The 26,261-nt window shown below is 61.6% G+C and overlaps 1 protein-coding gene across 9 annotated transcripts in view; it reads right to left on the minus strand.

The window, feature by feature from the left end:
* The window catches only part of MROH1 (maestro heat like repeat family member 1), a 67,963-nt gene that overhangs the window by 1,831 nt on the left and 39,871 nt on the right, over positions 1–26,261 (minus strand). For 3 of the 9 annotated variants that reach the window (XM_082363928.1, XM_082363929.1, XM_082363932.1), the window contains 24 exons: positions 23,651–23,758; positions 23,391–23,535; positions 23,260–23,300; positions 22,804–22,945; positions 22,409–22,461; positions 21,796–21,903; positions 21,053–21,172; positions 20,720–20,842; positions 19,784–19,930; positions 19,665–19,691; positions 18,627–18,749; positions 18,417–18,496; positions 18,225–18,336; positions 18,049–18,144; positions 17,414–17,518; positions 15,320–15,455; positions 15,095–15,207; positions 13,868–14,020; positions 7,969–8,123; positions 4,795–4,960; positions 3,986–4,182; positions 1,082–1,219; positions 601–715; positions 139–285 (listed from right to left, as the gene is read on the minus strand). In XM_082363928.1, the coding sequence (XP_082220054.1) occupies positions 139–285; positions 601–715; positions 1,082–1,219; positions 3,986–4,182; positions 4,795–4,960; positions 7,969–8,123; positions 13,868–14,020; positions 15,095–15,207; positions 15,320–15,455; positions 17,414–17,518; positions 18,049–18,144; positions 18,225–18,336; positions 18,417–18,496; positions 18,627–18,749; positions 19,665–19,691; positions 19,784–19,930; positions 20,720–20,842; positions 21,053–21,172; positions 21,796–21,903; positions 22,409–22,461; positions 22,804–22,945; positions 23,260–23,300; positions 23,391–23,535; positions 23,651–23,758 (2,850 nt within the window). Of the gene's footprint in view, positions 1–42; positions 286–600; positions 716–1,081; positions 1,220–3,985; positions 4,183–4,794; positions 4,961–7,968; positions 8,124–13,867; positions 14,021–15,094; positions 15,208–15,319; positions 15,456–17,413; positions 17,519–18,048; positions 18,145–18,224; positions 18,337–18,416; positions 18,497–18,626; positions 18,750–19,664; positions 19,692–19,783; positions 19,931–20,719; positions 20,843–21,052; positions 21,173–21,795; positions 21,904–22,408; positions 22,462–22,803; positions 22,946–23,259; positions 23,301–23,390; positions 23,536–23,650; positions 23,825–26,261 lie in introns of those variants that run through there. The other 6 variants (XR_014236470.1, XM_082363926.1, XM_082363931.1 and 3 more) reach the window with 6 other exon arrangements.

The raw sequence follows: 26,261 nt of genomic DNA on the forward strand, positions 1-26,261 counted from the left end.
AGCCCCCCACCCTCCCGGTGCCATCTCCATGCCCATGCCCACCGCCTGCACCGTGTCCACCTGGGTCTCCTCACTGGCTGCAGCTCTGCTGTCTCTCTCCCGGGGACAGGGCCCCAGAGGGCTTGGCCAGCCCCTCACCTTATCCGGGGAGCCCGAGGCAATGTTGGCCAGGCCCCGGAGTACCAGCCTTCGCACACGGGCGCACGTGTCCTTCTGCCGCGCCAGCAGGTTGTCCAGCAGGGACTCCAGGAGCATCAGGTCGTTCACCATGTTGCTGCTAAGCAGCTGGGGGCAGAGGTGCTCTGACTACCCTTGCCCCACTAACCCCAGGCTCGCCCCGCCCCCTCCCCTCCACTGCACTGGGCAGCCCTCCCAGTCGCAGGTCACTCTGAGGAGTGGGCGTGGCAAAGGCCAGCTGAGGCCTGTATGCCAAGCCTGGGCTCCTGGCCTCCCCGGAACTCCTGACCCAGCCCCACCCTGGCCCCCGCTGCCATGGCCTGGGGCAGGTTTCCCAGGGGGAGGCCTGAGCCTGCCTGTGGGGGAGGGCTCCCCGCTGCCCCGCCAGGCCCCTATGCGTGATCCAGAGCACGTGGCTCCTACCTCGGCCAGGAAGGCTGTGGAGCTGACCCTCTGGATCTCGTACACACTGCTCTGTGTGGCGAAGAGCGCCTTCATCATCAGGGGCAGCCGGGGGCCCGCGAACTTGGCCATGGCGCTGGGAAGGAGGCTACACTGGGCAGGGCTGGGGCCTCAGGCCTTCCCCGAGCACCTCCCACTCCCATGTGGACCTGGGGGCACTTCTGCCTCCCAACCTGCACTGTCTGTGCCCTCCAGCCCGTGAGCCCCCCACCCGGCTGCCGGGCCCTGCACGTCCTCCCCCTCCAGATGCGCCCCTCCCAGCCCGCCGCGCCTGGAGACCACAGCTGCCTTCACAGCCTCCCCGCTGCCCCCACGCACCTGCTCCTCATGCTGGGCCCCTCCCAGGTGCCACTGGGGGCCCCCGGATGGTACCTGAACGGGACCTGGCCTGTTAGAGCCCAGCCAGCACCAGAGCTGGGGTGCGCGGGCCCGGCCTGCTCACCTGGCCAGCCGGGTGACCCCCTCCTCGTGCCCGGCCGAGGTCCTGAGCAGCTGCCAGCCCCCCTCCAGCTCCACGTGTTGCACCACATCGTCGTTGCCGCCGCGGAGCAGCACGGCCTGCAGCGCTTCCACTGCGGAGCTGCGGAGACACGGGTGCGGCTGTGGCTGGCAGGGCTCCCAGCTCCGCGCCCCACACGCGCAGACACGCACGCGTGCATACACACACACACCCCCACACCCCTCCCTCTGTGCCGTCGGCAGACACGTCCCGGGACTACCCAGCCTGCTCCCTACCAGCAACATCCTATGGGGCGCAGGCTCTGGGCTCTCCCCTCCCCCTCATCTGGGCACCACTGTGGACCCTCTGGTCTCAGGCAGACTGCTCCTGTCTCCCCAACCCCCATGAGGGGCAGTTGGGGGCTCTGCAGGTAGTGTCCCCAAGGCCCTCTGGAGCAGGCAAGGCCCTCAGATTAATTTTAGGATAACAATCAGCTGCTCTTTACACCTGCCTTAAAGACCTTCATTTAATTAAAAAAAAAAAAAACACGAAAAAGAAAATGGAGAAAACCCTTCATAAAAATGAACTCAAAAGGCAAATCAGGGTCTGACTCCTGCCTGGGCCAGGCAGCTCTGTCTGCCACGCCCAGCTGGCCCTCTCTCCTGTAGGAGGGGCCCAAGGAGGCAGAAACCAGCTGGAATTGCGCGTCCGGCCTCCTCATTTGATGAACCCTTCCCCAGCTCAGGCAGAGGGTGCGGGGCTGCCAGTGAGCAGGCAGCAGGGGCAGGACCCCACAGACAGGACTGGGGACAGCAGTGCTGGCCCAGCCTGGACCTGGCAGAGACTCACACCACAGCCTGCGGCCCGGAGAGACAGCACATCAGGGTCCCCAGGGCGTCCTCAGCCCCCACCCCTGTGCTGATCCCCTCTCCTGACATCGACCGCCTCGCATGTCAGGCCCCGCGTGGGCCCTCAGACGTGAGTGCGCGTCAATGTAGGAGCCGTCCCTGGGGCTCCTGGCCCAAGGGCACGTGCCCACCCCCAGGGCAGTGCGCTGGACCCTCCACGGGGCCGTCAGGCGTCAGCTGCACGGGGTCTTCCTGTGACCTCGATGGCTCAGTGCAGGGGGCAGCCGGGGGCCTAGGCGCTTGGAGCGTGAGGGCCAGGTCTTGCCAGCTGCACAGTACAGGCCTCACATCTGGGGAGGGGCGGGGTGAGCGTGGGGGAATCTGACGTGCTTTTGGAGGCCCCGTGACTGGTCCTGGTCCAGGGGTCCTGGCAGCCCAGGAAGCAGATGCTGGTAGACTCCCCCGAGCCCAGCAGTATGCACACAACCCACTGCCCCCACCTCGGCCCAGCTCCATCCTCATGGTCATCCCGGGGTGGAATGAGGGCTGTGGGGATGTCCCTGGTGGGGGGGGGGGGGCGGGGTCTGGTGTCCACGACAGCTGGACAAGCTCCCTGGCTGTGTGTCCACAGACTATACCCAGCTGGGTCCCGGCCCCAGGGAAGACACTAGAAGGTGGCTCCCACTGTCACAGGAGCTCTGCAATCCCAGCGGAGGCCCAGACACTGGGGGGCCCCTGGATGTGGGGCGCCCACACCGACCGCAGGCACAGAAAACCATTCCAGCCACGCGGTCACCGGGCAGATGCCCACGGTGCCCGCCAAGGAGTCCCGCACGGTGTGGGCAGGGCTGGGCCACAGCTAGGGCCCAGCAGCTCTGCCCCTGGCTCCACACCCTGCTCCAGGCCTCAAGGCCCAAAAGAGGTGCCACCTGGCTACAGCGAACGGGCAGTGGTGAGGGGCAGGTCTGGCCGAGGAGCAGGTCGACAATTCAGATGAGGTGCCTCCCCTGCCTGTTCGCCCTACTGCCCAGGCTTTCTGGGGGGGTGGCGTTTGCAAGGGTCTGACTTGCTGGCTAGTGGCCTCCGTCAGAGCCGAGGCCTGTGCCCGGCACTGCACACATCCCGGCTCATGGGTGGCCCCCCCAGAACCCCTGGTTGGGCCATGGTGCTGTAGGCCCCACAGCTCAGACCACGGCGCTGGAGCCGGTGTGCTAGGCCCGGGGTTGCTTGGGCCACGTCCGCTGGGCCGTTCACATTTCCACCGGGTCTGCGCAGTCAGGCCAGGCCTGACACACGGCCTTCGCTGGAGTGGACGCGTCAGTTCTGCGGTGGGGCGGCCCCGCAGTGGGGCGGGGCAAGCTGACTGTCCCTCGGGTGTCCCCAGCCAGACACTGGGGAAGGGCGGGGAGGCGGCCAGGCCGACAGCCACTCAGGCTCCGGTGGCCCTGGGGCGTCAGCTTCCTCTGCTCATCCTGTGGCCCCAGACAGCTGTCTGGAGCCCTGAAGAGCCACCAGGGGGACCAGGAATGTCCCCAGGAGCGGAAACAGCTCCACCCCGCCGTCCCCAGGCTCCTGCCCCAGGACCCAGGGCCCCAAACCCCAACGAGAGGCAAGGGGAAGGTGCCCGCATAGGCCAGTGGCACCAAGGGCCTGGCTCTGAGCCAACCCGGCATCACCCGTGTGGCAGCTGGGCCCTCCCCAACAGGGCTGGGGGCCGGGGCCAACCCAGGCGAGAGGCCGCTCAGGGGAGGCAGGGAGGCTGCTGCAGAGCTTCTGTCCGAAGGTGGGGGGCCCCAGTCAAGCGTAGGAGGAGCCGGAACTTGGAGCCGAAGACTGAGACCGCGGACACAGAGCGGCTCACGCAGACCCTGCCGTGCCCAAGCATTCCTCACGCTCCGCCGCCCTCCCAAAGAAGGCGCAGTTCGCGACCCGTCTGATGTCCCCAGGAAGCCCCGCCCCGACTGTCCCTATCCCTCCTGCAGCCCAGGGAAGCTGCACTCCCAGCAGGGACAGCTGCCCACAGACGAGGGTGCCAGGGGCGCAGGTGGGGCCCGCTTACCTGCAGGGCTCGAGGCTCCGCGAGGCCAGGCCTGAGCTGGCGCTCTTCCTCTCCTTGGCCTGCAGGTTCCTGGGCAGCTGGACACCCACGGTGCAGCTGACCCGCAGCAGGAGCGCTGCAAACAGCTGGGGGTAGAGCTCCAGCACCGCCGGCCCAGACGCCGGGGCAGACGCGACCTCGTACAGCGCACAGGTGGCCTGGGGACGGTGCCACCTCAGCCTCAGCCCTCCCCGCCCCGGGCCAGGTCTAACGAGGCCGGCCACAGCGAAGGCTGGACCCTGCACCCCAGCACCCAAACTAGCCTGAAGCCCCACTTCCTTAGCAGGTACCCCATGTCCCCAGAGGTCTTGGGCCCTGGGAGGAGGAGGAGGCGCCTGAGGGGCGGCCGGGTGGGCGGGACGAGGAGCTCAGCCCTGCCCAGCTTGGTCCTCGGGGGCAGGAGGCAGGCCCAGGGCAGTGTGGCCGCCGGGGGACGGGCTCCCAGCATCTGCTCTCGGTGCTTTAGCGGGAGGAGGAGGAAACTCTCACAGCTGCTTTACTGTGGAAACGTTGCCAAGCTGGGTTTATTTTTTTTCCGCAGGATGAAACAGAGTGCGCTCCCTTGGGGACCAACACCTGCGGGGCCTTTACAAGCCTGGGCTCCAAGCTCGCCTGCTCCGGTGCCCCAGTCAGCCGCCAGGTGCCTGCGGGGTGCCACCCAGGCCCCCCGAGGGGCCCTCCCGCAGCGGCCACGCGGCCCCTTACCAGCCTCCTGGACCAGCAGGGGGAAGGGAGGACGGGCCAGGCGTGCCGCCCTAGAGCCCACTCACCGCAAGGGGCGGCAGGGTGGCCACGCGGTCAGGTGCGCTGCTCAGCAGGAAGGCCCGGCTCTCCTTGAACGGCACGTCCCTGCTCATCTTCTCCAGGAGCAGCCCCAGGACCTGTGTGGCGAGGCCGGGCTCCACGGCCAGCGCCCTCCACAGGGTGCAGGTGTGGCTGGAGCGGGGCAGGAGGATGGTCACCCCGAGGCCACTGTCGGCCCCTGTCGTGCCACCAGCCTCAGCTCCAGCCAGGCCACGAGTGGCACCCTGACCTCAGACCCGAACTCACCCCTTCCTCTGACCCAGTGGCCTGTAATCAGGCGGCCCGGGGGTGAGCAGAGCTGGCAATAAAGGGCAGAAGATCTCACTGGTACGGGGGCAGGGAGAGGAGGCGTCCCCTGGGCGCTGCCAGAAGCAGACACTGGGCTTCCTTGGAGGGGGCAGCGCCACCCCGGGCCTCGGGGGCACCTACAAGTCACTCTTCCCGCAATGAGCAGCACGTGGCCAAGGCAGGCAGGCATGTGAGCGAGGCCAGGCGGAGGCTGCAGGAGGCCCGAGCAGCCTGCAGACCCCGGGTGCTCAGACACGGGGAGGCGGCTGTGCGTCACACGTTTACAGAGAGAAGTGACAGCCTCCAGATAGCTAACCGGACCCAGAAATTCTAAAAATGGAGCACATTTGGAAGCCGACCAACAGCCCTTTAGAAATGAGACACCGGGACGTCCCTGGCGGCCCAGTGGCCAAGACTCCGTGCTCCCAACGCAGGGGGCCCGGGGTCGATCCCTGGTCGGGGGACTAGATCCCACATGCTACGTGGTGTGGCCAAAAAGACAAAAAAAAAAAAAGAATTGAGACACCTAACCCTGCACTCAGTGACATATTTGGCACCAGCCTGGATACAGCAGGAGAGAGAAACAATGAACTGGAAGATAAACGGAGGGAGTTACCCAGAACCCAGCAGAGAACAATCACGGCGGAAATTCAGAACCAGACATGTAGGGGGTGGGACGAAAAGGTCTGGCAGACATTCGAGAGAGTGTCTGAAGAGGAGGGCTGAAAACCGGTCAGAGCTGATGACAGACACCAGCTCACAGGCTCAGGAAGCCCGGCAGCCGCCTGGCGGGATGAGGAATGGACACCCACGCCCCCCACCCCCCAAAGGTGCAGAGCGCCATAGACAAGGGGCGCCTGGTGCATGTCCCGCGCGACCTCGGCACCACCTGGACTCACAGGAGCCAGAAAAGGACACGTCCTCTTACTCAGACTCCAAGAAAGCATGCGCCCAGCTCGAGTCCCAGACTCTGGCAAACCACCTCCGAGAAGGACAGCTGAATAAATGCGTGTTCAGACGCACAGAAGTGGGGCTTGTCGCCCCCAGGAGCCGCATGGGGCTCTGGAGGGTGCACTCCCGTGGGAGGGCGCCAGGGCCCTTCGCCGCCCGGTCTGTGCACACCAGGCAGCTCTGCTGTGACGCGGCGACGGCAGCCACGGGCACGGACGAGGAAACGAAGGTGTGCTCGCTCCCGGAACGCCGCCACGGACACGGACATTCCAGTTGCATATGACTTTCCGGACATGAAATATAATTCTTTTGACTTTTCCCCAACCGTTTATAAGTGTAAAGCCCATCGTTGGCTCAGAGGCAGCGGGTGGTGGGCAGATTCGGCCCTGGCCGCACTGTGCCCGCCCCGCCCTGACGACCCCGCTCCTATGAACACGCAAAGCGCTGGCACAGCAGGAGAGGAGGGGCAGCAGCGCCCAGCGCCCCGAGGACAGCAAAAGCAGCAGGAGAAAGTCCTGAGGGCGCCACTGCCACCACGTTCAAGATCAGGCAAAGCACACCTCTGGCAACAGCCGTCAGACGGTGGCGACCTTTCAGGGAGTTTCGACCGAGCGGGCACGGAGCCTAGCGGGGGCTGGATGCCTGCCCCGTCTCCCTCTGCGCGCGGCTGAGGCCCCAGGGCCTGCGGCAGTGTGCGTGCTCCTCTGTGTGAGCTGCACCCGTGAAAGGCAGGGACGCAGAGCCGAGGGGCGGGTGCGTGGGCAGACACGCTGCCTGCACAGAGCAGCCGTGACAATGACGGGCAGGGCGGGGGGCCGCCCCTGCAGAGGCCTGCACTGCCCAGGGACGCTGTGCCCACGCGGTCGTTCTCAGGGCCACCGTTGGAGAACACAGAGTGTGCAACTTCCAAACTAATTGATTGGAAGATGAAATTGTGAAAAAGACCCTGTCAATCTAAAAAGGACAATGAAGAAGATAAAAAAAAAGACCCAGAGAAGACAAAAAATAAGACAGTGGGTTTAACCCCAACTACGTCAGCAACCAAGAGCGTCTATTTACCCTGGAAAAGGAACACACCTAAACTGCGAGGGCAAAGAAAGGCTGACAGTGACGGGCCAGGAGAGGCGACGGCGGCAAACGCTGACAGACGTGACCTGGGGAGAAGCCGCACACGTTGGAAGCGGGGACCCCGAGCGGCGCCGGCATCTAAGTGAGAGCAGAGCAGGCCGCGCGAGCCCGCGTCTTGACGGCAGGTGCAGGCGCGTCCGGCCACTCGGGCCGTGGCCACGGGGAAGGGCTGTGGTGCCTCCCCGCACGGGGGCCTCCAGGAGGCCATGGGTGCCGGCCTCCACCCGGGCCATGGACAGCAAAGGCAGGAGCAGCGGGCCCTGAGCTCTGGAAGCGCTGGGGCCACAGCAACGGCCACCGAGGGGAGGGGACCCCAGGGGCTGCGGTGCACAGACAGGGCCGGGCACAGGCCCTGGCGCGGAGAAGTCCCGCCCTGAGAGCCCGAGGTTGGCAACTTGAGGGTCACTGATGGCAGCTCAGGGGCTGGGGTGCAAGTGTGGGACGGATCAGAGCTCCCATACGTTGCCCCGCCCCTGGCAACCACGAATCCCCCCTTCCCCCCACGAATCTCCCCCACCCAGGAGGGGGCCTGGCCCCAGGGGTCTGCTCACAGATGATGGTGGACGCCCTCCAGAGAACCAGCCCTGAGGACTGGCCAGCACAGCCCATGAGAGTGAGCCTGTCTCCACCCAGTCTGGGGCCGGGGTCTCCAGGCTCCCACGCAGAGGGGCTGGGGCCCGTGAACACCACACCAGGGTGGGAGTGACCCCGGAACGTGGAGCTCAGGTGGCTGGAGCCCCGTCCACCCCCGCAGGCTAGTGGGCACCACGTACCTGTCAAAGGGCAGGGGGCTTCCCAGAAGGCTGGACACCACGGCGGCGTGGTGCCGGGCCGCCAGGACGTACACGCTGTGTTGTGCGGCCTGCAGGACGTGCTCCCCGCGGGTCTCCTGCAGCTTGGAGCGCAGCACGCTCACGATCTCGGGCACCTGCGGGCGGGCAAGCAGCCGCGGTGAGGCCTGCAGCGGGGACACACCCACACCAGGGGCCAGTCCCCCATGGCCAGGGCGCAGGGGCCCCGGGGAGGCTGGCTGGCCGAGGGGAGGGGAGGGAAGTCCTGTGAGATCAGAGCTCCCTGCTGCCGGCGCCCGATGGAGAGCAGGACCCCAGAGCCCTCGGGGCCGAGGGAGGCAATCCCACATTCCACACGGGAAGTGACAGGGACCCAAGAGGGGCCTGCTGGGAGGAGGCGCTGAGACACACACAGGCGTGTGCAGGGCAGGGCGGGAGGGGAAGGCCACCGGGGTGCGCGCTGAGGCTGACAGGGGGACCCAGCCTGTCCCTGGAGGCAGGACACACGCGGGCTGCGCTGCTCCCACACCACCTCCCGTGCAGTGTGCTGGAACAGGGACAGGGGCGTGGAGCCCTGTGCCCAGACTGAGGCCACGGCTGGGCTGGGAGAGGGCCGGCAGCCTCAGGCAGGCTTCATGGGCTGCAGCTGCTGCAGAGGCCGCAGACGGGCAACCAGGGCACGGTCGCCATCGTGGGCCCCGCGCCACGGGGGTGCCGCCCACCACGGTGTGGGCTGCGCAGCTGGGAAGCACCCTGGTGCAAGGTGAAAGCTGATGACAGAGCACTGGACACGGCCCCAGGGACACGGTCCCCGGGACGGGCAGCTGGCAGTCCGTGGGCTCCGCCAACCCTGGGCTCCTGGGCAGGGCTGGTGAGGAACCCGCCCGGGGGCCTGGGCCGCAGGAGCAGCGGGAGGGACCGGTGCGGGGGCACGGGGCGTGGCGCCCGGCAGGGGAGGCGGCGCTGCATGTCCAGTGCTGCCTGGGCCTCAGGGAGAGGCACTGCCGCCGCCATTTCTCAAAGGACTTGTAAGCATAATGAGGCTGTTTTCTTTTTATGACCTCGAGTCCAGAAGGTTGATAGCCCAACTCACAGGCATCCGCACCTCCTTCTAAGGACCTGAACCTCTTTGCTTTGCCCCCGCCCGCCTGCCCAGACCCTCGGCCGGCCCAGCTGCGTCTCCCTGACAAGACAGGCCGCCACGCTAAATAGCCTCCCCGTGTTCCTGCCTGGGGACCTGGGCGGGAAGGTGGTGCTTTGCTGGAGCAGCCTTCACAGCCGCTGGGCCAGTGCCGCCCGTTAGCCGTGGGCGCAGCGACGTTCGCAGACAGACGCGCTGGGACCTTCCAGGCCACGGCTGCCACTGAAACGGGGCGAGGGGCACGGCTCCTCTCCAGGCTCCTGGGCTTTCTTGGCCACAAGGGGCACTGGTCCCCTGAAGGTGTGCAGGCCTGGCGGACTCAGGCACTTGTGTGCCTCCTGCACAGACGCGGGTGAGAGCGGCCTTCCTGCGGAAGCCTGTCCCCGTCACCCCAGGTTCTCAGGTGCATTGGACCATAGTGGCCCGTAGATATGCTTCATCGTATGTCGAATCTCTTATGTATATGTTTTACCCTTTCTCACTTTGCTTTCTTGGATGTTGGTTCTCTTTCTGTGGCTTGTCTTGGCAGAGCTTTATTCCTAATTGTTTCACTGGGCTTATCTATCTTCTTCTCTAATGTCGTCTTTGCTGTTGCATATTCTTTTCTTTTCAGCAGCTGTACCCGTTGGCGCCTGTGAGCAGCTTGAATCTGCTTCTGGCGAACCGTGATGGCAGCGCCCAGGTGCTCCGGCGTGGCGGGCTCTGGGGCTGCATCGGCACCGGGTTCTAGGCTTCCCAGGACTGGTGAGCCGGGGCCGCACCCTAGGCCTGCAGGGCTGCTCCAGACTTACCTTCACCAGCCCTGCTCCCGCGCCTCTTGGTGGCAAGCCCCGCGGGGGCCCTTTAACCTTCCCTCACACCTGGTCTAGACTGTTTCCTCACAATAGCCTCACGGAGCTATAATTGCGCACCACGTACTTCGCCCATTTTAAGTGTACAAGTCAGTGGTTTTTCGTATATTCACAGCGTTGTGCAGCCATCAATTTTAGAATATTTCCATCACCTGAAAAGAAACCTCATTTCCACGAGCAGTCACTCCCCAGTTCCCCCGCCCCACCCCTGGCAACCACGAATCCACTTTCTGTGTCTGGATTTGCCTCTTCTGAACATTTCAGAGAAATGGAATCACACTCTACGGGGCCTTTTGTGACCAGTTTCTTTCACTTTGCCAAGTGTCTTCCAGGCTCCTCCGCGCTGCGGCAGGAATCAGCCCGTCACCCCTTCCTGCTGCTGAGTAGTGCTTCACTGAACGGACAGATCCAGCTACTAACTGATGGGCGTCTGCGTTGTTGCCATGGTTGGGCTGCCAGGCGCGTGTCCGTACAGGTTCCCATGGGCATGGGCCCGCCTCTCCCGGGTACACGCCTAGGAGTGGAACTGCTGGGTTGGGCGGCGCCTCTGTGTTTACCGCCTGCCGGGCGCGTCTCTGCAGCAGCGGCTTCACTTCCCATGCCCGCTGTTTATTGAGAGGGCTCTGGTCTTTCCCGGCATGCCGTCCCGCCCTCCACCTGACCAGCCTGGCTTTGCTGGCAGAGGGGCTCGGCCCGGTCACGGGTCACTTGCTAGGACCACGTTTTCTGATTTAGTGTCAGACAAACTCAAAGTCCAACAGTGTCCAGGTGTCTCTAGGGGGTCCCCCTGCCAGGCTCTCAGGGTAGGAAAGAAAACGGTGGCCCGCCACGGCCCCCATGGGTACTGATGCCAGTGGCCATGTCACATGAGACAGAGGTGGCACGTTGCAGACAGGCTGAAGGTGTGAGTCAGGAACACAGCACCTGGGGTGGGTGTGCTGAGTGTGTCTGGGAGCCTGAGCCAGGAGGAGACAGCCCAGCAGCTCCCTGAGAGGCCAGCAGCAGGCTCGGTGTGCTGGGCCCAGGGAGAGGCACCTGGATTTATCAAGGACGGGTGGGACCCGAAACTATTAAGGAACTCCTGGAAGAAAACAGGGGGAAATCTTCAGGACATTAGGCTTGGCAATGATTTCTTGGATGTGACACCCAAAGCACAGGCAACAAAAGCAAACACAGGCATGTGGAACTATATCAAACTTTAAAACTTTTATGCATCAAAGGACACAGTCAAGAGTGTGAAAAGACAACCTATGGAATGGGAAAAATATCTGCAAATCATATATCCGATAATGGGTTAATATCCAGAATATATAAAGAACTCCTACAATTCAACAACAACAAAAAAAATCAAATAACCTGATTTAAAAATGGGCAAAGGACGCAAACTTCTCCAAAGAAGACATACAAATGGCCAACAAGCATATCAAAAGATGCTCAACGACACTAATTACGTGGGAAGTGCAAGTCAAAACCAACATGACATACCACCTCACACCCATCAGGGTGGCTACTATAAAAAAAACAGGTATTTAAAGGAAACCATGATTAGAGAAACAGAATACAAGTTAACATAGAGACACTTGATATACAAAAATATTAAATGAAAGAATATTACCAATATTAATAATTATAGAGGTCTGTTAATTTCCTCTTTTAGCTAATTAAAATAATATGCCATATTGTACTTCTGAGGCTTAGGGGAAAATGTCCATTCCTGAAGAACTTTCATTATGTAAAATATATATATATATATATATATACACATATAAAACATTAAAAAAAAGAAAACAGGTATTAACAAGTACTGGTGAGGATGTGGAGAAATTGGAACCCCTGTGTGCTGTTGGTGGAAATGTAAACTGGTGCAGCCACTAAGGAAAACAGTATGGCAGTTCCTCAAAAAATTCAAAATAGAACTACCATATGATCCTGCAAATCCACTTCTGGGTATTTACCCAAAAGAAAACAGGATCTTGAAGAGATACGTATTACACCCATGTTCATAGCAGCATTATTCACAGTAGCCAAGAGGTGAAAGCAACCCAAGTGTCCATCCACAGATGAAAAAGCAAACAAAATGTGCCGTGTGTATACACACACCAGAACCACCAGTGGCCACTGCCTGCGGCCTGGTCTGTCCCCTCCCCCCACACAGAGCCACCAGGGCACCTTTCTACCACTCCAATCTGACCTGGAAGCCCCACTGAATGCAAAATAAGATCCAAACCTTGGCGCATCAAACCCCGACTAGGACTCACTGCTGTGCCCTGCGCCTCCCTCCTCCTTCCCCAGCCCCCTTCCACTCCCAGGAGGAGTGGCCACGATGGCACATGTTCCCCTCCAGGCATCACACCACACACTGCTGCCTTGGCATGCGGCCCCTCCGCCGGCAACTCCTGCTCCTCCCACCCTCCCTGGGATGATATTTGTGATATATCCATCCAATACAGGACCTGTATCCAGAATATACAAAGTACTTCCGCAAATCAATAAGAAAAGCACAGACAATCCAGAAGAAAAATGGGTAAGACTGGGGTCCTCACAGAAGAGGACGTCTGAATAGCCAGGAAATGTGCAAAAGTGTTCCACTTCATAAGCCACCAGAGAAACGCAAACAAAACTCGACCATGAAGCCGTTACACACCCACTGGAAAGGACAGAAACGGCGTTGGCAGGGGCGTGGCATGCGGGAGCTGCAGGCGGTGCTGGTGGGAGCTGAACGGCCTGGAGCGCCATCTGACAGCCCTGGGACAGCTGCACGGGGGCCTCTCCTGCAGGCCCCAGTCGCTCTCCTGGGTGTGTCTCCAACCAAAATGTACCCTCAGGTCCGAAGGACCCGCACTCTGGCAGCACTCTCGCTGCTCAGACTGGGAGCTCCCCAAGCGCTCACGGAGGTGGGTGGGTGAGTGACGTGGCCCTCACAGCGGGAAGGAGCAGTGCTCGGGCCAGGCCGGGAGAGGCGCCGGCTCACAGGCTGCCGCCATGCGGGGCAGACACGCGGCCGCTCTACGTAAGGTGCGTGCCGAGGCGCGCTCTGTGCTGCAGGGCGTCTGCGGGGTATAAGGGACTCTGGAGTCGGAAGGCCCTCTGCTCCTGCCTGTGCGAGCCCCCAAGGCCGTGCGCTTAGGACAAACCCCCTTTTTTACTGCTATGCTTCACTTTAATGGGGAGCTTAACTCTCCCTCTAGGCACATGGGACCCTACCTGCCAGGCCATCGGCTCTCCAGGATTCACGGACACGCATTCTAGAAATCCCCTGACCCTTTTAGCCTGCCTCAGACCTACACCTACGAGGACCTGGGCACGTCTGTCACGGTGGCTGCCGATGCATGTCTGGGAACTACGTGGACAGCCACGTGAGCTCACGGCCAGGAGGACTCAGAGGCGATAGGCAAGGCAGCACCCGAGTGTCCCGGGCACCTCTGCTCTGGGCCAGACCCGCCACGGAACCCTCTGTGCAGGCACCTGGGGACCCTCTGGACCTGCGTCTTCACCAGCAATGTGACCAGGGAGCTCAGCCAGTGCTGGCTCGGTGCCAAGTGATAGCCCCTGGCACTGGCATTTCCCTCTCAATTGCCTTTTCTACTCTTAAGTTCTCAGCAGTTACTTTCACTTAATTCTGTCTTCAAAGAGAAGAGAAAGATTTGTCCAAATCAGGCCCACAGGGAAAAGGAGCGGAGCACTGAGGGCCAAACCTCAACGGAGCAGGTGTTGGGGGTGAGGGAGTGGGGTCGGGCGCCCCAAGTTACCCAGCCCCGCCCACCCACACTCTTGGCCTGTCCCAGACAAGACCACGCCCACACCCGGCCCCTGACGAGCCCCGCCCCGGCCCTGGCCACGCCCATGCCCGACCCCGGCCAATCCCCGCCCCAGCCTCGCCCGGCCCCACCTTCTCCAGGAGCACGTTGGCCCGCTCCTTCAGCAGGCAGTTGATTATCACTGTAGCGGCTCGGGAGCAGTTCTTGTCGGGGTCTCCCAGGCCCTCAAACAGGGTTAGCAAGAGGCTGATGAGTTGATCTGGCGGGAGGCGCTTGCCAATAATCTAGGAGGACAGTTGCGTCAGGAAGACTGAGAGCACAGGGTCAGCACACCTTCCAGGCGTAACATCCCAGGGGCTCGAGTTTCCGGGGAAGGGCTGACAACATTTCCGCCTCTCAAATCCCTCCTCCAGCCTTTCCCACCCTCTTGCAAGCCCTGTAAGACTTCGGGAGCTCCTGCCGGTGCAAGGGTGGGGTGGCCCATGCACAGGAGCCCCCATCCCCAGACTGAAGCCTGGCCGGGTCCAGGAGGCAGCCTCCAGGGCCTCCAGGCCCAGGCCCCTGGAAGGGGGGTTCCTGGGCAGCTGCAGGGCCCAGGTCAGTGTGCCCTCCCTGAGGCTCCTCCTGCCCAGTGGGGTGGGCTGGGAGTGGCCCTGGTGGTGCAGCCTCTCTAGAACTCTCCAGAATACAGAGAGTCAAGGGCAGATGGTGGCATGTTCTACCCTGGACGGCCTGGCCACCAAGACTCTATGGACCCTCAGCTCCCCCTGCAGCCCCTGTCCTTCCCTCCACATGAAAGAGCAACCAGAAGTTAAAGCAGATAAACTTTGTACAAAGAAGAAATAAAAGTGCTTGAATATCCAAGAAGTCTGATCCCAAACATAAAGTTCCGCTCTGCCCGGACTCGCCCAGGGCGGGGTCTTTGCTTCCCAGTGTCTGAGCCCGCCACCCCCCACCCCCAACAAAGGGCCCTGTTGACCCCCTTCCCTTCCTTCTTCGGCAGGAGAGAAAGCCTCCTGACCCCTGAGGGCCATTTCCAGTCACCAAATGGAACAACAGCACCGCCCTGGCTTGGGGGCTCACGGGGTGGGCTAGGGGCAGCTTTCTCAACCCTTTGGAGCCAGGAGCTGAGCTCCCGCCCACACCCTCCCCGCTGGGCCTCAGAGGGAGGGGGGAACCCAGCAAGCACAGGAGGGGGCGGGAGGCGGTGCTGACACCGAACTCTCTGAGTGAGACCCGTCCCGTGCCCAGCCCGGCCCGGCACCCGTGGAGCCCGTGGGGGACAGGAGGTGCTGCAGAGGCCCTCTGGGCCCTGACGGTGCGGCCCCTCCTTCCCTCGCAGAGGCCCTGGCAGGTACCTGGGCTACGCTGTGGCAGGTGTGGAAGAGGATGGAGGGCTCAGGGTGCCCCAGGCCGTCTCTGAGGGCGAGGAGCTGCTCAACCGCATCGTCCCGGTAATCGCGGGAGAAGCCTGCAGAGGCGGGAGGGAGCGCAGGGCTGGGGGGAGGCCTCCCCGGCCTCCGGAGGCCCCGACTCTGCTCCCTCACCACACCCCCTGCACCTCTGCCCAGCCAGGGGCTCACCCTCGTAGCCCAGCTGGAGGTAGAGCAGGGAGTAGACACAGCTCACAGCCTCCTGGCGGGTGGCAGGCCGTAGGTCCGCGCACCGTGGGGAGAAGAGGCCGAGCAGGAGGCCCAGGTTGTGGAAGGGCACCAGGGCCTGGAGAGGCAGATGTGCGGGTGCTGTAGGGGCACGGGGGGCAGATGGCCAGAGATGGGGGCTGGAGCTCAGGAGATGCTGCGGTGGGCAGGTGCCACCTGCACCCAGATATGGGCAGGGGTGTGACCAGAAGGGCAGCCCCTGTCCATCCCTTTGGCCAGCATGGCCCCTTGTCAAGCTCCTCCTCCTGCATGGCGACCCTCACCCTCCAAGTGCGGGTCCCCAAGAGGGGAGGAGGGCTGGGCGAGTAGGTGTGTGCAGGCAGAGGGACGGTCAGGCTCTGCTGCCTCAGCAGACACATGGGAAGTCCCCGCCCCAGAAGGCAAACCCCCGCCCCAGAAGGCAAACCCCCCATCAGGTAAGGGGGCTGCTGCATGAGACCCCTCTCCTCCTAATTGGGTCCTGGTCCCATCTTTCAGAGCCTTTTCTGCTCTCCTCAAATACTAAGCCTTCCCGACCCTGCTCTTAGCAAAGGGCCTTGCTTCCTACGCCCTGGACACGGGGACGTCAACTACCGCCCCCGCCATCACACAGCCCTCGGCCTTCGTGGCTCCACCAGCAGGCTGTCAGCCCCCCACACGAGAGGCCTCCCCAGGGAAGCACCCTGCCCCGCCCCTGTCCTGCACAGGCTCCTCAAGGACGTGTAAGGCTCCCAGGCTGCTGGGAGTCACCAGAGGGGACTTCCGGAAGGCGGGAAGGCGGGAGCGTCGGACAGAGGACCACCAGCTGCTGTTCCTCTTAGTGAGGGCAGAGCTCTGTCTCATCACAAACAAACGTGAACTCTGGTTGGACCAGGGTTACATGAAAAACAGGCCACAGGAGAACCTGGGTGGGAAAAGCCGTCTAAGCGAGCAAACAAACAGATGCTTCTGGAACACGACGAAAAATAAATACTGCCAACCAAATCAAACATCGCGCTTAAGAGTGAGACCGTAAAGGCTTGGGGCTGCCGCCAGCTTTCACCTTCCTGCTAACGGCAGCACGAACTAACATGCATCAATATCGGGGGAGAAAGGCCAAACTCGCGGCATTTGTAAACTATGATGACTGTATCTGAAGAGCACAGAGAATTAATCAAAAATTCATTAGAAATAACAACGGAATCTTATAAACTACCCAGTTCCTTAATACCCAATAATCCATAGTTTTCCTGCCTACCAGCAATAAGCAAATTATTAAATACAGTGGGAGAAAAAGTCACGCTGACAACAGCAACAGAACCTGTGACCCAGAACCTGCTTCTGAGGGACCCAGAGGGACCTGGATGGAAAGGCCCATTATTAAAAGATGTTACTGGTCAACACACGAAAATGTGGGGTGCATGCCCCCATAAAGCCGTGCTGGGAGCATTTGAGGACTGTGTCCAATCTACCCTAAAACCACCTGATTAATGGCCTTGAAAGAACTGTGAAATTCTGAAAACGTGAAAAGGAGCTGCTTACTCTTAGCAAATATTAAAATGCATAATAACTGCGCGGTTCTTGGACCAAGCTCCTTCCCACCCACTCCAACCACCGAATAATACTTGCGTTTTCCGCAGCATTTCGTGGGTTCAGGTCCCCCTGCCTTTGCCCAAACTGCTGCTTCTGCCGCAAACGCCCTCCTTTTCTCCTTTCACACCCAGGTCCCCGTCACCCTTTCCCTCCTCTGGGGAGCACATCACGCGTTAGTCCCGGCCCATGCTCCCGCTCCCAAGGATGAGGGTGCCCATCGGATCGACACAAAGGCCAGCCCTGAGGACAATTCCTGGCCCTCATGGTCCTCCGTCCACGGCCCAGAAAGAGGACGGTGGCACTCGCTGGGATGCGGGATGAGCCCAGGCAGCAGCTGGGCGAAGGGCAGAGAGCGTGCTGGCACTCAGAGACGCAAGGGCCCCAGGCAGTGGTGCCCAAGCCGAGGGGCCAGGAATGGGGACAGGGCAAGGGAGTGGCCATGCGGGTCGCCACCTGGGTACTCACGCTGATGTGCAGGTGCTTCAGGAAGTACTGCAGCAGGCAGGCGCTCAGGCCAAGCGCCCGCACCCGCTCGTGGCCCCTCGGGGACTTGATCCATGGGCTCAGGTGCTGGGGAAGAGGGGGGCTTCATATAGGTGCCCTGCCTACAGCCACCCTTCTGGGTGTGGGGGCCAGTGTGCCAGGTCAGAGCAAGCCCCCTGTGCAGTGCACCCTGCCCCGTCACTCCGTCCTGCTGGCCTGGCTCACGGCCATGGCCACCCAGAACAAGCCAGGCATACAGAGGGACAGGGTGTTCCTAGGAGTGGGTTGGTCCTGCCCCAGCCCACTGCGGTGCTGCAAGGGCAGGAAGCCATGCCGCAGGCCACTGCAGGCCAGTCTGCCATTGCGATGGCCCCAGAAGGTCAGGAGTGCATGTCTGGGGCACCTCAGGGTCTCTCCATCCCGGCACCATGTGATGGAGGGGAGGGGAGAACCAGCTCGGGGCCCCCATCTGGGTCGGGGAACCGCACCCATCTGCATACCTGCCCAGGCAGGAGGGGGTCCCCCCGCCGCTCACAGACCGCCCCCCCTCCTTGCATAGTGCACCACACTGTCCCCACGGCGCCCCTGCCCCGGGAAAGCGCACACCCACTGCACACCTCCACCATGACCTGCAGGCCCTGGGGGGTCATGTTTCGCTGAAGGAGGCTTGTCAGTAAGTCCTTGAGGGCCTGCACGGTGTCCAGGTACAGGGGCTGGAACGAGAGAAGCGGCCGGTCCCGCCGTGACCCTGCCACCCGCGCACGGGCACCTGCAGCCGGGGCCACGCTCTTACCTCCTGGTGGCCGTCCACCCCCTCGGGCTCAGGCAGCACGGCCATAACGCCATGCAGGCAGCTGTGGATCAGGTCCGCCTGCGCCTGCCCCTCCAGCGCCGGCTCCAGGGAGCTGAGCCTCGAGTTAAGGGCCCAGCGCTCACGCAGAGGGGCCCCCCGGCCGGGCCCCCCAGCCGCCGGAGGAAAGGATACACCAGGTAAGTGCAGGCGAGCATGGCCTTCTTCCGAATGGGCGTCCTCAGGGAGTCCGGGGGCTCGGCCTTGATGAACTCCTGGGGGAGCAGCCGCCGGATGGCCCTTGGCCACAGCACCAGCTTGCCTCCCAGCCAGCCGCCCGCTCAGCCGCCGCCCCTCAGCCCGCTCGGGCACGCAGGCCCCTGCCCAGGCCCCGCCGGCGCTCACCATCATCTGAGCCACCAGCTCCGGCTTCCTCAACAGCTGGAACGAGCTGCCGCGGGAGCTGCTGCAGATGGCCTGGCTGGCCATGCACACGCTCCGCGCGAGGCACAGCCTCAGGGCCGGGTCCTGCGGGGACGCGGGGCGGGGCTGCGGGAAGGCACCAAGGCCCGAGGCGGCAGCCGCTCCCTCTAGGCCCGTGGGGCTGAGCCAGGACGGGGGCTGCCCACAGCAGCGAGGCCAGACCACCGGCCCGCTCTTCCCGCCAAAGCCAGAAACGCCCCCCTCCACTCTGGGGCTCTTGGCCAGCCCTCCACATGGGCCACGGAGGGTCTGTGAGGGAACCCGGGGCCCTCGGCTGTGTGCCCGGCCTGGGCCTGGGGGGCCCCGGGTCACAGCCCCGGGCAGACGCCGTAGGCAGACGCCCGCTCCATCCACCAGTGGGGTGGCTGGAGGTGCTCCCAAGGTGGAGGGGAACCTGCTGCCCAAGAAGAGCCCCGGCAGCGGGGGGCTGCCCCCCACTCAGTCAGAGCGACCCCCCTCAGCACAGCCCCGCCGCCCGGCTGGCGCAGGGGAGCCGGGGCGGAGGGGCTGCTCCTTCAGGGGAGACCCAGCCGCTCCAGAGGGGGCTGCCAGGTTAGTGCCGCAGAGTCCAGAGGGAAACACGTTAGTGAGGCCAGAGGCCACTGTCACTGGCTGCAGAACTCACCCCTCCCCGGCGCTGGCCAAGAGGGCAGCCGTGAGCGTCAGGGAGCAGAGCCAGGAGAGGGGCTGCGGCCGAGGCCCCGCGCCCAGCCTGCGAGCCCTCACCTCCCCCTCCTTCCCACCCGCCGTCCGGGGCCTGGGCCAGAGAAGGAGCTCCTGGGCCCCCGTTCTGCTCCGAGGCGGTGGGGACAGGCCCCGGAGGGGTGTCCCGAATGCTCTGCCCTTGGACTGGGACCAGGAAGCCCCAGTGAGCACCCCTGGCTGCCGCCCCGGAAGCTCACGGCCCCGCCCGAAGGCGAGAGGAAAGCAGAGCTCCCACTCCACTCCTGCACACTGTACCTTGGTCTCTACCTTTATCCCCAGAACCTGAACGACAGAGGTGACATGAGTTAGCGCGTGAGGCCCCAGTGGCGGCACCCCTCCCTCTCTCCCTCCCCGCGACACGGCCGGGCACCCACCTTGGTGCTGAAGCACTGGGACACGTTCCGGAAGATGTCCGACTCCACCCTGGCCAGCAGCAGCTCGCGGGGGGCCCGCGCTGCCACGTGCCCGTAGCACAGGATCAGCGTGCTCTTCACTTTCTCCACCTCGTTCTCACTCCGGTCCTGAGAGGCCGGAGGCTTCAGCAGGGCTCTGCGACACAATCCCCCCACCCCGCCAGCAGCCGAGCACTCCGCCCCACGTGTGTGGGAACAAGGGCACAGCCGGTCGGGAGGAAGAGAGCCCCAAGGTCGGGAACAGCAGGACGGGATAGGACTGGGCAGGCTCGGGCCTGCTGGGGACCAAGGGGCAGAGGGGAAAGGACGCAGCAGGGGACCAAGGTGGGAGGGGCAAGCAGGAGGAAGAGCTGGGGGGCTGAGAGCAAGGGAAGGGCCAGAGGTGGGGTCCCTGCCTTCGCTTGGTGGCTGCCCAGGAGCCCCCCTCCGTCCTCAGGGCCTGTTCACACTACACAGCCCTGAGATTCTGTCACCGGCTGACCCAGGCACAGGGAGACTGAAAACCTAGGGGCAGGGCTGGGGTGGAGGCCTACAGCGGGGGTCCAGCCCCCAGTGGGGCTTCAGCGAGCACGCAGCCTCCACTGGCCACCAGGGGGCAGAGGACGCACAGATAGGCGGTGGGAGAGGAAGGTGGCCGCCCCCATCCCTGCTGCCCAGAGCCCCCTCTCACTGCCCCAGTCGCCAGCTGGGAGGGAGCCCTCATCCGCCAGCCCCGCCCACGACCGGATGCCAGCTCCCTGACCCACCCCCAACGTGCGAGGCACCAAAGCCCAGGAGGCGCCAGGACCAACCCTCCACCCCACAGAACCTCAAAATGCAGGGTACCACGGCTAAGACAAAATCACAGGCCAGGCCCACCCCAGACCTCCCCTTCAGCTGTCAGCCTGACCTTTGTACCTTAAAAATGTTGAAAATGCCGGCAGATTTTCTGAACACATCTGACTTTACAAAGTCCTCCAGCTGGGCCAGGGTGTCATCCAGGTGGGAGCTGGCACAGATCCCAAAGCAACAGGCAAGGCCCTGGGGAGGTACACAGGTGCACTCACACCTGGGCAAGGTCGGGGACGGAGAGGAGTACACATGCATGCGCACACCATCCAGTGCGTCTGTGCACACCACACACACATACACACAGGTACACACGCTGGCTGCACGTCTGAGAGGACAGAGAGTGACCACTGCCAGCAAGCCTGCGGGCATCCGGGCCTCCCGTGGGGAAGGGGCGGCCACCTCACGCTCGCTCTCCTCCTGGTATCTGGCGGTTTCCAGCAGCTCCTGCAGATGTTTTCTCACCACCTCCTTACTTGAAGCAGCACCCAGGGTAGTTCCTATGCATTTATACAGGAAGTTCTGCAACGAAGTCAGAGAACAGGGTTGTGCCTGGCTCCCGAGTAGAGGGACGCCCAGCACTACCAAAGCGCTGCCCCTGGCGGTGCCCGCGCTGCCAGCGGACGCGGGAGCCCACGACACTGACCACCGCAAGGACCAGAGGCGTCCTGGGCGGCGTGTGAGGAGCAGGAGGGGGTGCGGAGCCGCTGCACCGCCCCGCCGTCAGCCACTACGAGGGGGCTCGCAGGCCTTCTCGCCCAGCCTCTGCCAGGACCACAGGGGCCACCAGAGACAGGCTCAGGGAGCAAGTGACACGGAACCAAGGAACAGGAACTGAGGACCATGCCCACAACACCCCGGCAGGTTGTCCTCCCACACCTCTTCCTAGCAGGGGGTCCCCCTCGCCCTGCACCTCCTCCTGGGGCGTTCCCCCCTCGCCCTGCACCTCCTCCTAGCAGGGGGTCCCCCTCCCCCTGCACCTCCTCCTGGGGCGTTCCCCCCTCGCCCTGCACCTCCTCCTGGGGCGTTCCCCCCTCGCCCTGCACCTCCTCCCGGGGCGTTCCCCCCTCGCCCTGCACCTCCTCCCGGGGCGTTCCCCCCTCGCCCTGCACCTCCTCCCTGGGCGTTCCCCCCTCGCCCTGCACCTTCTCCAGGGGCGTCCCGTTGTAGTTGGGTAGCTGCTTGCACATCTCCAGGCTCAGCTGGCAAATCCATGTGTTGTCAGACACAACAGCCAGAGTGTCCCGAAGGAACTGCGGGCAGGAGCTCTACCAATGAGGGGCCGGAGCTCGGCCTTTCACTGGGCTGGCTGGGGAGGGACCCAATGCCTGGGGGTGTCACAGGCAGGGACCTCAGGGTCCTGTGCCATGGCTCTGAATAGCTAGATCACTTTCGAGCCCAGACAAAACAAATTCTGGGTGGTCAGGCACGCACCACAAGGGGGCACAGACAGCTCTGAGCCAAGCAGGGGAGAGGAGAGAAGGCTCCAGTGGCCAGAGCAGCTCAAAGCCCCTGTAATGTGACTCTGTCACAGCAGGGTGACAATCTGTGAGGTCAGTAGGCAGTGCTCACCCCCAGAGACACCCACCTATCCCTCTGCCCCTCCCCCAGCCACACCGCTAGGTCAAGGCAAACATCGCAACCCTGGGGAGGTGCAGTTCCCCTAGCATCTGCTGCCCCAAGCTCTCCCCACCCGGGCCAGAAAAGGCCCCTGGGTCCAAGACAGGCTACGCTCTCGCCTCCTCTCCCTTCTCTCACCGTCAGCAGCTTCTCCTCCCATTCTTTCCGTGACAGGGTTTCCTCCGTATATCCTGAAACGACCAGACCAGTCATCCGCTCAGCCCAGCAGACAGACCCACGCCCACAGGCAGGAGTGCAGTGCTCAGAGCACCGCCCCCCGCACCGCCCCCCGCCTGGCCCCGTCAACTCTAGCACAGCGGAAGGAAGGGCTGCACCCACGTCCAGTGTGCTCCCAGGTGACAACCAGCAGGGAGCATCTTGTCAGCCCCACTGTCCAGGCCCTTTCCTGAACCACAGCAGAGGCCATTTCTTCCAACTTTCAAAACCCTGGTCCCCACTGGCCGGGCTTGGTGCCGACTGGCTGAAAACACGGCATCAGAGGAGGACCGGCGCCGCCCACCTCTGGGCCTCACCGTCCAGGTGCTCCAGCAGCAGGGGGATGGCGGTCGCCCACCGCTGACCCAGCACTGGATGGATGTCCCGGCGAAGGACGCTCAGGAGGCGCAGCGAGGCCGCCCCGCGACCGTCCCCCAGGTAGGGGCTGGAAGACACGGCCTGGAGGAGCCAGAAGCGGGTTCTCCACCGGCGCCCAGGGCCACAGCGCCCCAACGCCCCACACGAGGCCAAGCACGGCCACCCAGGTGGGGCAAGAAGCCCCCAGAGACGCAGCTCCCCAAAACCCCGCCTGGAGCACCTGACAGTCCCCACTGCGAGACAGTGTCCTTCTCACAGCAGTGACAGGGCGAGGACGGGGACAAAGGAGAGGGCCCACTCCTCCCCGACAACCCCGGCGTGCGCGGCTGCCCAGCGGCCACCTGCCTGGGGAGGTGGTGCTTCTGGGAAAGCACGCCCCCCAGCGCACTGCTTACCAGGAGCCTGGTGGTCATGGCGTAGGGAGATGGAAGGGTCGCTGCAGGGGAGACAGACGTGCAACACTCAGGGCCGCCCGCGCCCTGGGGTCAAGGTGGGCTGGGGGTCCGGGCCAGGGCCGGGGGCGCACCGTTGCCGTTGTACTGAATGAGGAGGGCGTGGGCCCCCGCCTCCTGCCTCTTCTGGGCCAGGTGCACGAGGCTCCTGCAGAGCGGGGTCAGCGCCCCGGTGAAGCGCGCGGGGACGAGGAACTCGAGCAGGTACGGCCAGAGGACCTGGGGGCAGCAGCACGGGGTCTGCAGGCACCCACTCCAGGGTGTGCGGGCAGCAGGCCCCAGGCCGAGGGCTCAGGAGGGGCGCGGTGGGTCCCAGGGGGTGGGCGGCACTCACGTCGCCCATCCTGTCCACGGTGGTGCTGACCAGGTAGAGGGTGCTGACACTGATGGCCCGCACGCTGTCTGCCGCCGGGGCCTCGCTGTCGGCGCCCAGCTTCTGAGGCTGCCGGAGGGGAGGGCGGAGTGTGTGCTCTCTGCTCTCCAGGTTACACCGTCGTGGGCTCCGGCCCTGAGGAGACGGCCTGAGCGAAGCAGGACAGACCCTGCCCAGCCCTCACTGAGGGGACGCCCATGTCACCCGTCACGGGCAGGAAGCTCACTCTGCACTAAAATCGCCCAAGGAAGCCGGCTCAGCAGGCTTGGTTCAGCCACCAGAACAGAGGGAACCGTGACTCCGTCCTGATGGGCAATGCCGATGTCCCCAGAAACCGGAGGCCCTTTGTGGACCTGATAATCGGCGAGAAAACGGCATTTTCTACAAAGAACAGAGACAAGCTCTGGAACCCGATGGGCCAGTGGCTTCTCTCAGACCTGAGGAGACAGTGCTCCAGGGCCCGGCTCCCTGGGAACCTTCCATGTGGAAAAGGACTCTGCTCTCCAAACACTCTGAGTCTTCAACTCATGCTCTGAAATACCAAACAGCAAACACTGAAAACCAAGAGAAATTGGGAAAACTGCAATGACTGTAGGAGACATTTAACACCTCTCCCTGAGAAATCAAAGATGGAGTAGAAAAAATAGAGGTATTTAATAGGGCCTAAACAGCAATTTTTAAAGCATGCTCTAAAAATACAGATAAGTCTTAATACCAAATACACACAAACAACTTTTAAAGTCTGACCACCTATTAGGCTAAAAAGAAGATCTCAACAAACTCTTAGAAGCAAAAATAAACCTGGCCAGATTCAATGTAGAGAACGCAATAAAATTACAAACCCACAGTAGCCACGAAAAGCAAATCACCTAGAAAACTTTAAAAATCCTAAAAGAAACTTTGGGTTAATAAAGAATCCACACAGAAACTGCAAACTATCCAATAGTAAACACTGAGGACACATACAAAGCCCAACAAAAGCAGAACTATTAGGACACATAGACCAAGAACATAAACTTAACCTGAAAAACATACTATAGGTGGGAAAATAGTAATATGAACCAAGAACAAGAAAAACATGTGAAAGAGTATAACAGTTAAATACAGAATTTGATTCAAGAAATTAATAGTGAAATGGTTGCTGTTAAGAAAGAAATTACTGACTTGGAAGAACAGATTGAAGACTTCAAGGAAACGAAAAAGAAAGATATTAAAGAAGTGCTAACATTCAGATAACAGAAGCGCTGGAATGAGAGAGATAAAAATGGAGAGCAAGAAAAAATTAAAGAGATAAAGGAGACAAATTCCCCTCAGAAATAAAAGATAAAAAGAGCTCATCTGAAAAGTGTCCACAGAGCTAGAGGTAAGGACAGGTCAGGTGAGCCTGGAACATCTTCTTGTGCCAGAAAACAAGGAAAGGCTCACTCAAAAAATGATGGAGACGTGCCTCGCCTCAAGGACACAGGAACCCCCTCCACAGGGGCTCCCACAGGCCAAACTCAGAACAATTTGACCACCAAAACGAATGACAGAAATGCATGAAAGAGTAACCCATGAATCCACACTGAGATGTTATATATGAACATAAAAATAGCAAAAAGCTCTTTGTCACAACAAAAGGCCAAAAAAATAAGTATAGAAAATTAATGGAGTTAGAAAATGAACAACTGATGCTAAAACTGGTAGGGAAAACTTTGATCAGCAAGTTATCAAAGTTTACACATGTTGTAACATGTGTCCAAATCTCCCTCCTTTTTAAGGTTGAGTGACATTCTACTATATAGGTAGAGCAGACTGTGTTTACCCAGTCATCCCTTGATGGACACTTGGGCTGCTTCTACCTCTTGGCTATCGTGAATGACGCTGCTACAAACATGGGTGTGCAAGTATCTCTTCAAGATCCCGTTTTCATTTCTTTTGGGTAAATACCCAGAAGTGGAATTGCCAGATCATATGGTAACTCTGTTTTTAATTGTTTGAAGACCCGCCATACTCTCTTCCACAGCACCTGAAACATTTTACATCTGGGAACTCGTCTTTTGAAACTTCCCTAAGTGAGAAGTAAGACTGTTTTGGCTGCCTGAGCACTGAACACGGGCTCCCCTGGGAGTCTGGCGTTTTGCTGGCTGTGGCAGAAGATGCCTACCTCCAGTAACAAGCTTGACTCGGGCTGTCAGATGGGCTTCCCTGGGCTGCATCTCTCTGATGCAGGAGGGAGTGTGCTCTGTGTGGCCCCTCCCGGGAGCACACAGGAAACGTGCACATGGATTTTAGCTGCGAGTACAGTTACCTCTGAGTCCTACAAGTCCTTCTAGTGAAGCACCAAGCATGCAGGTGGCCTTAGGACCCTTTACCCAGAGACAAACCATCAAAGCTTACTCAAGAAAACAGATAACCTAAATAGTTCTTTGTCTATGAAACAATTCACGGTTAAAAGCTTTTCAACAAAGAAACCTCCAGGCCTATGTAGTTCCACTGACGGATTCTACCAAAGATTTAAGGAAAAAATACCAAATCTTCACAAACTCTTCCATAAGTTAGAAGAGGAGGGGACATGTCCAAACTCACCTAA

Source organism: Balaenoptera borealis, assembly GCF_965194805.1.
Source record: "Balaenoptera borealis genome assembly, chromosome: 17".
NCBI lineage: Eukaryota > Metazoa > Chordata > Mammalia > Artiodactyla > Balaenopteridae > Balaenoptera > Balaenoptera borealis.